Below are 11,774 nucleotides of genomic sequence, written 5' to 3' on the forward strand. Positions count from 1 at the left end.
TAGGTAAATACACATCTGAGTTGACAAATATGACATGTGGGGTTCCTCAAGGCTCCATCTTGGGGCCTCTTCTCTTTAACATCTACATGCTACCACTGGCTCAGATAATGAAAAACAACAACATAAGTTACCATAGCTATGCAGATGACACACAAATCTACCTAACAATTTCACCAGGAGACTATGCTCCAATTCAAACACTGAGTAAGTGCATTGAACAAATCAATGACTGGATGTGTCAGAACTTTCTCCAATTAAACAAAGATAAAACTGAGGTAATGGTTTTTGGAGCCAAGTCAGAACGTATAAAAGTTAGCGCTGAGCTTCAGTCTGCAATGTTCAAAACAACAGATAAAGCCAGAAATCTAGGTGTAGTCATGGACTCTGACCTGAGTTTCAACAGTCACATTAAAACAGTTACTAAATCAGCCTACTATCACCTAAAGAATATATCTAGGATTAAAAGACTAATGTCACAGCAGGATTTGGAAAAACTTGTCCATGCTTTTATCTTCAGTAGACTCGACTACTGCAATGGTGTTTTCACAGGTCTCACTAAAAAATCTATTAGGAAGCTGCAGCTGATTCAGAACACCGCTGCTCGAGTCCTCACTAACACTAAGAAAGTGGATCACATCACTCCTGTTCTGAAGTCTTTACACTGGCTTCCTGTGTGTCAAAGAATATATTTCAAAATACTGCTGCTGGTTTATAAAGCACTGAATGGTTTAGGCCCAAAATACATTTCTGACCTCCTGCTAAATTATGAACCATCCAGATCTCTCAGGTCTTCAGGGACTGGTCAGCTTGCTGTCCCCAGAGACAGAACTAAACATGGAGAAGCAGCATTCAGTTATTATGCTCCAAATATCTGGAACAAACTCCCAGAAACCTGCAGGTCCGCTGCAACTCTGACTACTTTTAAATCCAGGCTGAAGACTTTTCTTTTTGCCGCTGCTTTTAATTGAACTATTCATATCTTAGACTGCACTGTAACTTTTATCCTTGTACTTTTTCTTTTAATGTTTAATTGAACTATTCATATCTTAGACTGCACTGTAACTTTTATCCATGTATTTTTTCTTTTAATGTTTAATTTATTAGCTTTTCTTTTTAATGACTGATTTTAAATGCCATTTTCTTAATGTCTTTCATTTTTTGTAAAGCACTTTGAATTGCCTTGTGTTGAAAAGTGCTATATAAATAAACTTGCCTTGCCTTGCCTATATTAAAGGAAATATTCACATTAATATAACAATTTCATGTTTCTTTGACATAACATAGTTGTGTGTCTTTAACATAATGGAATAGTTTTGAGTACACATGTTTTTAATATGTGCAACCGATGTCCATATTACAATCATGTGAATCCAACAGCCTTTTTTTCAGTGTATACTTCACCAGACAACCAGGTGTTCAAGTAACAAATTGGTGAATGTGAGAAGCTGTTTTTTTAAAACCCTTTCAGACTCAATGCGCCAATTGGTTAATTTCCTGCCAAATAATTTGGGCGACATAATCATTGCTTTACACACACAAAGTATTTACACTTTGGATTAGAGAATTTTTGGGCGGTGGTGGCGAAGTCCATAGGGACTTGGCTTGGCAACTGGAAGGTCACCAGTTCAAGTCCCAGAAAGACCAAGTGCTACCGAGGTGCCGTACATAATGGCAGCCCACTGCTCCTAACACTAGGATGGGTCAAATGCAGAGAAACCATTTCGTTACATGGTACCTGTACTGTGTAATGACAATAAGTTGTATCTATCTATAGAGGCAAAATATTCTTGTTTACATAAAATTAATTAAAAAATTAAAAAGTAAAGTAACTCCCAAGGTAACATTTACATTTTATTTTACTTTATTGATTAACAAAGATACACATACGTATTATTCCCCTTCTCAAAGTCATACAGGAAAAATTGTGTTAATCAATTCAATGATAATTATTGTAATGACATTCTATGGAAACTAAAATGTTTTCACAAACGAGATGGTTTGGGTAATGGAAAGATTAGCATGGTCTAACATGTCCTACACTGGTAGTTTGCCTCAGAAGTCATATGAATCATTATTTTTCTGCATCAAGATCATTTTACAAAAACACAAGCTTTTGGCACCACGCTACATCGCCTGCACACTTTTTTTTGATTTTTTTTTGATTTTGATATACTTTATTAATCCCCGTGGGGAAATTGTTTCTCTGCATTTGACCCATCCTAGTGTTAGGAGCAGTGGGCAGCCATTTTGAACAGCGCCCGGGGAGCAGTGTAGGGAACGGTGCCTTGCTCCGGGACACCTCGGTAGCACTTGGTCTTGCCGGGACTTGAACTGGTGACCTTCCAATTGCCAAGCCAAGTCCCTATCGACTTCGCCACCACCGCCCCACTTCTTCCATCACTCACACTTAACAATGGCATTTAATGTAATTTGTGTCCTGCTTGATATTTCTATGCTTTTAATTATAAATAAATATGTATTACATTATCTTCTATACAGTTTAACATTTGGGAACAAATGACATGTGACTAATAGCATAAAAATAAGCATTTACAAAACAAATACATTGAATGGAAGCTGTTATAAAAAGCCAAATTAGTATAAACTATGGTATGTTTGATTACTTATCTCAATAACAATTTATTTTTAAAGAAAAGAAAAAATAAATTGAATTGATCACAATTGATTGTAACATCACACAAAATAAATCATTTGCACACACAGTACACATCATTTTACCATTTAACATTGTATTGGTAAATTTCATTTTGCACACATTATGTCTTGCTTTCAGTTTGGTGGTACATTGCTTTGTTCCCACTTGATAGCATAGAAAAAGCTCTTAGCCAAGTGTATCTGCCGTTGATGTTGGGTATTAGTTTGTCATCGTCAGGGCCACAGCCATCAGGGTTAGTGAAAACATGACCAGTGAGCCCATTGTGGGCCGAGGGGGACTGCTTGAAGTGGATGTTGATTCTGAAATATTAGAAAAAGCAAAGTTTGTAGTCAGTGTTATTATCTGGACTAAAACTGAATTCTGAGGCAGGAAATAAAGGCTAAGCTACATCCAAATCTTGAGCCCTGTTATATCTTTAATATACAACAGAGAATCCCAAATATGACATTGTGACATGTGTTTTATTATTTTATGTAAATAATTACACCTTAAATTCATAGTTTGACGTTATAGTTTACAACCACTTACGTGCAGAAACGCTGCCTTGTACAACATCCAGGGATGAAGAGCTAAGAGCAGTGCTGAATTTTGAAGTTGCATCGCTTGCTGTAGGAGTTGAGGTTTTATTTGTGAACACAAGGGTCATGTCAACTTTCACTGATCCTTGCCTAGAGTGACAAAGAGAGAAAGTGACACTTAGTGACAGGCAGTAGAAAGGGCAAATGTCTAACAAAAAAGTCAGGGACTGAAAGTAAGTCTTACGTGAATTTGTTAATAATGCTGCGAAGGAAAGATGATCCATAGAGTTTTTGAGCCGCATTGGTTACCTGAAAGAAAACATGAATGTCAATTGCAATGCAACCAAATGCAATGCTTACCAAACTTAGTACACACTATGATCTGCGTTCAAGTGTACTTAAGGGGAAGTGGCAAACTCGGAGATAACTTAAAAAAACACCTTTCAATATAATACAGGATTACTGTAGGGATTATAACATTGCATATATTCCTTAAACATGGCTGGTGTACATTAAAATATATTGTTTGTATGTTTAAAAGATCCTGAAGGGTTTAACTACGAAATAAACTTAATTGACAGTTTTGAACATTTCTGTTTGCCTTCTTATGACTGGGATATGTCATTAATGTGGTCTATATCCATTAATGTTAACAGGTTACTTTAAAATAGTAGGGATCATTTGATAATTTTTACAATAGAAAACATTTTAAGTGTTTTCCAGTATTCTTATGTTTATTGTTGAAAGAAAATCTAACTTTGTTTGCAATACACTATCAAAGTGCTAAGGGATCTTACCTCACTGATCACTGTTTCAGCCAAAGTCTTGTACGCAGTTGATGATGAGTCTGAGAGGTCTGATGTAAATGTTTGGCTGAGACTGAACTGAAGGCCAAGAGTTCCCTCACTGGATGTAGGAGGATCAGTAGAAGCTGTTGTTGTGGCAGTAGTAGGAGCTGCAGTTGGTGCTGCAGTTGGTGCTGCAGTGGGTGCTGCAGTTGGAGCTGCAGTTGGTGCTGCAGTTGGTGCTGCAGTTGGTGCTGCAGTTGGTGCTGCAGTTGGAGCTGCAGTGGGTGCTGCAGTGGGTGCTGCAGTGGGTGCTGCAGTTGGAGCTGCAGTTGGTGCTGCAGTTGGTGCTGCAGTGGGTGCTGCAGTGGGTGCTGCAGTTGGAGCTGCAGTTGGTGCTGCAGTTGGTGCTGCAGTTGGAGCTGCAGTTGGAGCTGCAGTTGGAGCTGCAGTTGGTGCTGCAGTTGGAGCTGCAGTGGGTGCTGCAGTGGGTGCTGCAGTGGGTGCTGCAGTTGGAGCTGCAGTTGGTGCTGCAGTGGGTGCTGCAGTGGGTGCTGCAGTGGGTGCTGCAGTTGGAGCTGCAGTTGGAGCTGCAGTGGGTGCTGCAGTGGGTGCTGCAGTTGGGGCTTCAGTAGGAGCTGCAGTTGGAGCTGCAGTAGGAGCTGCAGTAGGGGCAGCTGTAGCAGTAGGTGTGGCGGTGGAAGCAGTAGAAGAAGCTGTACCAATACAAATGGGTTATCAATTAATCTGACACTTCAAAATGCATATCATTTCAATGGATTTATGACCAGATTAATAAAGTTTGATAATTTCCAATTACTTACTTATAGAAATACTGCCTGATATAACGCTCAGGGAAGTAGAGTTGCTTGTTAATGCACTGGTGAGCTGTGAAGTAGCTGTGCTTGATGAAGGAACTGAGCTTGTATCTTTAAATGCAATGGTTGTGTCTGCAACCACCGAGCCACTCCTAGAATGAAAAAACAGAGAGAGTAAAACCTTTTTTTTTAAAAAGTTACATGCAAATGTCCCGAAAAAAGAAGTAACTTAACCTAATAAATTCTTACTTGAATGAGTTAACAACGGAGCGAACGAAAGATGATCCATACAGAGTTGTACACACGTTGTTGAGCTGAAAGAAGACATTAATGTCATTAACATTGTAATGCCTTACAACAAATGCACAAAACGTGTTGCTCTGTTGGGTTTTTAGGCTTTTTATCCTAAATAATCCTTTGTATATATGTTTACAAGATGAAGACAAAATACCAGGCTCTACAATCAAAATATTGGAACAAATAAGGATGGAGAATTATTTTTATTTAAGGTTAAAAATGTAAGGGTCTTTGAGTTTTTAAGTGCTATATAAGTGTTATGTATTATTATTATTATTATTATTATTATTATTATTATTATTATTATTATTATTATTATTATTATTATTATTAAGATTCCACAATTGAAATCATGTGGATATTTAGAAGGAGTCATATCTGATCACTGGAGGACTTTTAACAACATGACTTCATTATATACGTATATATATTTGCAAAAAGTAAATTAGGCATAATTGTTAGCTGATTGAATTAAATACATTTGTTAAATTAATACATGTTGAACCTTTATTTTATCTTACGTCTTCGACCACTTCTGCAGCCAAGGTCTGGTATGCTGTTGAGGATGAGTTTGAGAGATCTGCTGTATATGTTTGGTCAATACTAAACGTTAGTGCAAGGGTTCCCTCATTGGATGTGGTAGAAATGATTGATGTCGTTGTGGTTAAAGGAACTGGTGCAGCAGTGGAAACGGCTGTTGCATTAGGCGCAGCAGATGGAGCAGTTGTTGTGAGTGGAGGTGAGGTGAAGTTGACCAGTGGTGTTGAAGGGGCAACTGTGGTTGGGGTTGGAGTTGGTCCCAAAACAGCTGAAAATAACAATTTTCAAATGAGATATCATAGCTTTAAAATAGTTATTATATTATATATCACATATTCAGTTTGTGCTTGTAATAAGAATTTACAAAATTGGACATTTGTACATTAGGAGATATCTTACCTGTTGTAGAAATAGAGGATATGTTGACGGTGAGAGAAAAATTAGAGCTGGAAGAAGCAGTTGCCAAAGCTGAAGCCACAGACGTGGCATTTGGCAATGTTGTCACATCATTGAATATCACTTCAGCATCAACCACAACGGATCCTTGACTGTAAGAAACATATTTTTGAAACGTCATTTTTGGTGGTTACCTGGTGGTTTAGCTAGGGCTTCATAACAAGGGATTGCAGATATATTTTTTAAAGAAAATAACATTTTCAATTTGTTCAAAACATTCTGAACGTCACCATATAATAACACAAAATGAAAACAAAGTTTTAAACACCGCTTTGTTTCTATAAATAACTAAATTAAAAGGAATTCATTAGCAGACAAGTATGAAAACACACTGTTTAAAATGTAGGGCAAGCAATTGTTTTATACCTGAAGCTGTTGATGACAATTCGATTGAAGCTGGATCCATATTGTTCTGAATATACCATGTCCAGCTGTGAATTAGTTTTAATGAAAACATTGAAATATCATATCAGGAAGCAAGAAAGTTTTCATTTGAGATTAGTTTTCACTGTATTAATGTGTACCTTGTTAACACTATTGCCTTCAAAAGTGTCTTGACAACTCGTACCCAATGCAAAATAGCAAGTTTATGTTGTTTAAACATCTTGTCTACAACATTCTTCTTTAACCAGCATCATTAAGGTTCTTACAACTTTTATACAATAGGATTTGATAGTGGAAGATGCACAAAAAAATTGAAATAATTAATATGAACTTACCGCTGTGGTCACATTGTTCTTTAATTCAAGGAACGCTGGTGAAGATTTGTTTGCAAGTTGAGGAGTAAAGGTTTGCTGCATCTTAAATCCCAACTTAAATGATGGTTCTGTTGTGGTAGGTGTTGGGGTTGTAGTTGTAGTTGGAGAGCTTGTAGTTGTGATGCTTGGTGGTGTTGATGTTACAGTGATGGGCGGAGTGCTTGCATTACCTTTAAATAAGGAGACATTCATTGGAAATAAATATAACATTACACCAAAAAAAGGCTGCTTTACTATATATATATAAATTGCAGTCAGTGATAGAGGTCCAATAATGAAAAAGATTGATGCTACATGTTTTGTGTATATGTACATTTTAATAAAATGAAAACATGTAATTACTTATGGACTAGTGGCATAGTAATGATTAAGTTCATATAAAATATAGTATTATTTATTATTATTTATAGTATTAATTATAGCATGTATTACCAGGCAAGGGCATTGTTGTAACTGGTGGTGAAGTAATGTTGACTGATGGTGAAGTTGGGTTGACTGGTGATGTCATGTTGACTGGTGGTGAAGTAATGTTGACTGGTGGTGAAGTAATGTTGGCTGGTGGTGAAGTAATGTTGACTGATGGTGAAGTTGGGTTGACTGGTGATGTAATGTTGACTGGTGGTGAAGTAATGTTGACTGGTGGTGAAGTAATGTTGACTGATGGTGAAGTTGGGTTGACTGGTGATGTAATGTTGACTGGTGGTGATGTCATGTTGACTGGTGGTGAAGTAATGTTGACTGGTGGTGAAGTAATGTTGACTGGTGGTGAAGTAATGTTGACTGGTGGTGAAGTAATGTTGACTGGTGGTGAAGTAATGTTGACTGAAGGTGAAGTTGGGGGGACAGGTGGTGAAGTAATGTTGACTGGTGGTGATGTAATGTTGACTGAGGGTGAAGTTCGGTTGACTGATGGTGAAGTTCGGTTGACTGGTGCTGAAGTCATGTTGACTGGAGGTGAGGTGATGTTGACAAGTGGTGTTGAAGGAGCAACTGTGGTTGGGGCTGGAGTTGCAGCCAAAACAACTACAAATACAAATGTTCAAATAAGTTATTGTGTGATTTTCATAAACATAATATTGTCATAAGATAGTCAGTATGTCCTCCCAATAATCAAACTTGACAGTTGGAAGATAAAGCAGGTCTTACCTGTTGCAGAAATAGAAGATGTGTTGACACTGAGAGAAAAATTGGAGCTGGAAGAGGCATTTACCAATGTGTCAGCCACATCAGTGGCATCTGGTAATGTATTCCCTTCATTGAATATCAGTTCAACATCTGCCACCACAGATCCTTGACTGTAACACAAATAGTTATTTAAGTCATATTTGATGCCCTATTGTCCTATTGTATATGTTAGCAAACAAGTACAACAGGCATTTTTAAAATGTAATGGCAAGCAATTGTTTTATACCTGAAGCTGTTGATGACAGTACGATTGAAGCTGGATCCATATTGTTCTGAATAGACCATGTCGAGCTGTGAATGAATTTAGTTGAAAAACATTAAATCATTTCAGAATAAATATGAAAGAAGACAATTATCATTTGAGATTTGTGTTTTTTAATAAAAGCAGCAAAGGATAGTGGAAGACACCAAATCTGTAGAAATAATTAATATGAACTTACCGCTGTAGTCACTGTGTTCTTTAATTCAAGGAATGCTGGTGAAGATTTGTTTGCAAGTTCAGGAGTAAAGGTTTGCTGCATCTTAAATTCCAACTTGATTTTTGGCTCTGTTGGGGTTGTAGTTGCAGTTGGAGAGCTTGTAGTTGTGATGCTTGGTGGTGATGATGTTCCAGTGACAGGTGGAGTGCTTGCATTACCTTAACATTTATAAAATATTATTTGAAAGTGAATATATCATTACAGCAAGACAAGTATTAACACATTTGGAAATTGAAGTCAGTGATAGAGGTCCAATAATGAAAAAGATTGATGCTACATGTTTTGTGTATATGTACATTTTAATAAAATAAAAACATGTAATTACTTATGGACTAGTGGCATAGTAATGATTAAGTTCATACAAAATATTGTATATCCATTGGGGGAGAGCATGTATTACCAGGCAAGGGCATTGTTGTAACTGATGGTGAGGTTGGGTTGATTGGTGGTGATGTCATGTTGACTGGTGGTGAAGTAATGTTGACTGGTGGTGATGTCATGTTGATTGGTGGTGATGTCATGTTGACTGGTGGTGATGTCATGTTGACTGATGGTGAAGTCATGTTGATTGGTGGTGATGTCATGTTGACTGGTGGTGAAGTAATGTTGACTGGTGGTGATGTCATGTTGATTGGTGGTGATGTCATGTTGACTGGTGGTGAAGTAATGTTGACTGATGGTGATGTCATGTTGACTGGTGGTGATGTCATGTTGATTGGTGGTGAAGTTGGGTTGACTGGTGATGTAATGTTGACTGGTGGTGATGTCATGTTGAAAGGTGATGATGTCATGTTGACTGGTGGTGATGTCATGTTGACTGGAGGTGAAGTTCGGTTGACTGAGGGTGAAGTAATGGTGACTGGTGATGAAGTCATGTTGACTGGAGGTGAGGTGATGTTGACAAGTGGTGTTGAAGGAGCAACTGTGGTTGGGGCTGGAGTTGCAGCCAAAACAACTACAAATACAAATGTTCAAATAAGTTATTGTGTGATTTTGATAAACATATTATTGTCATAAGATAGTCAGTATGTCCTCCCAATAATCAAACTTGACAGTTGGAAGATACAGCAAGTCTTACCTGTTGCAGAAATAGAAGATGTGTTGACACTGAGAGAAAAATTGGAGCTGGAAGAGGCAGTCACCAATGTGTCAGCCACAACAGTGGCATCTGGTAATGTATTCCCTTCATTGAATATCAGATCAACATCTGCCACCACAGATCCTTGACTGTAACACAAATAGTTCTTTAAGTCATATTTGATGCCCTATTGTCCTATTGTATATGTTAGCAAACAAGTACAACAGGCATTTTTAAAATGTAATGGCAAGCAATTGTTTTATACCTGAAGCTGTTGATGACAGTACGATTGAAGCTGGATCCATATTGTTCTGAATAGACCATGTCGAGCTGTGAATGAATTTAGTTGAAAAACATTAAATCATTTCAGAATAAATATGAAAGAAGACAATTATCATTTGAGATTTGTGTTTTTTAATAAAAGCAGCAAAGGATAGTGGAAGACACCAAATCTGTAGAAATAATTAATATGAACTTACCGCTGTAGTCACTGTGTTCTTTAATTCAAGGAATGCTGGTGAAGATTTGTTTGCAAGTTCAGGAGTAAAGGTTTGCTGCATCTTAAATTCCAACTTGATTTTTGGCTCTGTTGGGGTTGTAGTTGCAGTTGGAGAGCTTGTAGTTGTGATGCTTGGTGGTGATGATGTTCCAGTGACAGGTGGAGTGCTTGCATTACCTTAACATTTATAAAATATTATTTGAAAGTGAATATATCATTACAGCAAGACAAGTATTAACACATTTGGAAATTGAAGTCAGTGATAGAGGTCCACTAATGAAAAAGATTGATGCTACATGTTTTGTGTATATGTACATTTTAATAAAATAAAAACATGTAATTACTTATGGACTAGTGGCATAGTAATGATTAAGTTCATACAAAATATTGTATATCCATTGGGGGAGAGCATGTATTACCAGGCAAGGGCATTGTTGTAACTGATGGTGAGGTTGGGTTGATTGGTGGTGATGTCATGTTGACTGGTGGTGAAGTAATGTTGACTGGTGGTGATGTCATGTTGACTGATGGTGAAGTCATGTTGATTGGTGGTGATGTCATGTTGACTGGTGGTGAAGTAATGTTGACTGGTGGTGATGTCATGTTGATTGGTGGTGATGTCATGTTGACTGGTGGTGAAGTAATGTTGACTGGTGGTGATGTCATGTTGACTGGTGGTGATGTCATGTTGATTGGTGGTGAAGTTGGGTTGACTGGTGATGTAATGTTGACTGGTGGTGATGTCATGTTGAAAGGTGATGATGTCATGTTGACTGGTGGTGATGTCATGTTGACTGGAGGTGAAGTTCGGTTGACTGAGGGTGAAGTAATGGTGACTGGTGATGAAGTCATGTTGACTGGAGGTGAGGTGATGTTGACAAGTGGTGTTGAAGGAGCAACTGTGGTTGGGGCTGGAGTTGCAGCCAAAACAACTACAAATACAAATGTTCAAATAAGTTATTGTGTGATTTTGATAAACATATTATTGTCATAAGATAGTCAGTATGTCCTCCCAATAATCAAACTTGACAGTTGGAAGATACAGCAAGTCTTACCTGTTGCAGAAATAGAAGATGTGTTGACACTGAGAGAAAAATTGGAGCTGGAAGAGGCAGTCACCAATGTGTCAGCCACAACAGTGGCATCTGGTAATGTATTCCCTTCATTGAATATCAGATCAACATCTGCCACCACAGATCCTTGACTGTAACACAAATAGTGCTTTAAGTCATATTTGATGCCCTATTGTCCTATTGTATATGTTAGCAAACAAGTACAACAGGCATTTTTAAAATGTAATGGCAAGCAATTGTTTTATACCTGAAGCTGTTGATGACAGTACGATTGAAGCTGGATCCAAATTGTTCTGAATAGACCATGTCGAGCTGTGAATGAATTTAGTTGAAAAACATTCAATCATTTCAGAATAAATATGAAAGAAGACAATTATCATTTGAGATTTGTGTTTTTTAATAAAAGCAGCAAAGGATAGTGGAAGACACAAAATCTGTAGAAATAATTCATATGAACTTACCGCTGTAGTCACTGTGTTCTTTAATTCAAGGAATGCTGGTGAAGATGTGTTTGCAAGTTCAGGAGTAAAGGTTTGCTGCATCTTAAATTCCAACTTGATTTTTGGCTCTGTTGGGGTTGTAGTTGCAGTTGGAGAGCTTGTAGTTGTGAT

General features: G+C 37.6%; 1 protein-coding gene and 1 long non-coding RNA gene across 2 annotated transcripts; both read right to left on the minus strand.

The window, feature by feature from the left end:
• Nucleotides 1-2,794: 2,794 nt before the first annotated feature.
• On the minus strand, nucleotides 2,795-4,113 carry LOC117442394 (uncharacterized). The gene is made up of 4 exons (XR_004551515.2): nucleotides 3,993-4,113; nucleotides 3,440-3,504; nucleotides 3,206-3,345; nucleotides 2,795-2,976 (listed from the first exon to the last, which is right to left on the minus strand). It is a non-coding gene; the product is annotated as an uncharacterized lncRNA (long non-coding RNA).
• Nucleotides 4,114-4,116: 3 nt separating this feature from the next.
• LOC139433412 (uncharacterized) lies at nucleotides 4,117-11,469 on the minus strand. The gene is made up of 5 exons (XM_071202414.1): nucleotides 11,411-11,469; nucleotides 10,510-11,022; nucleotides 8,914-9,468; nucleotides 7,282-7,872; nucleotides 4,117-4,606 (listed from the first exon to the last, which is right to left on the minus strand). Exons 1-5 carry the CDS (start codon nucleotides 11,467-11,469, stop codon nucleotides 4,117-4,119), a joined length of 2,208 nt encoding a protein of 735 aa, XP_071058515.1.
• Between the last annotated feature and the right edge of the window lie 305 nt (nucleotides 11,470-11,774).

The sequence above is a fragment of the Pseudochaenichthys georgianus genome, unplaced genomic scaffold, assembly GCF_902827115.2.
Source record: "Pseudochaenichthys georgianus unplaced genomic scaffold, fPseGeo1.2 scaffold_424_arrow_ctg1, whole genome shotgun sequence".
Lineage (NCBI taxonomy): Eukaryota > Metazoa > Chordata > Actinopteri > Perciformes > Channichthyidae > Pseudochaenichthys > Pseudochaenichthys georgianus.

Bases quoted from the DNA above. Each gene is read 5' to 3' on its own strand.
- LOC139433412 (XM_071202414.1), bottom strand. From the start codon at position 11,469: ATGGTCTATTCAGAACAATTTGGATCCAGCTTCAATCGTACTGTCATC. The intron at 11,023-11,410 runs GTATAAAACAAT...TTGTATTTGTAG, and splicing joins ACTGTCATCAACAGCTTCAG to TTGTTTTGGCTGCAACTCCA. The intron at 9,469-10,509 runs GTAATACATGCT...TTGTATTTGTAG, and splicing joins TACAACAATGCCCTTGCCTG to TTGTTTTGGCTGCAACTCCA.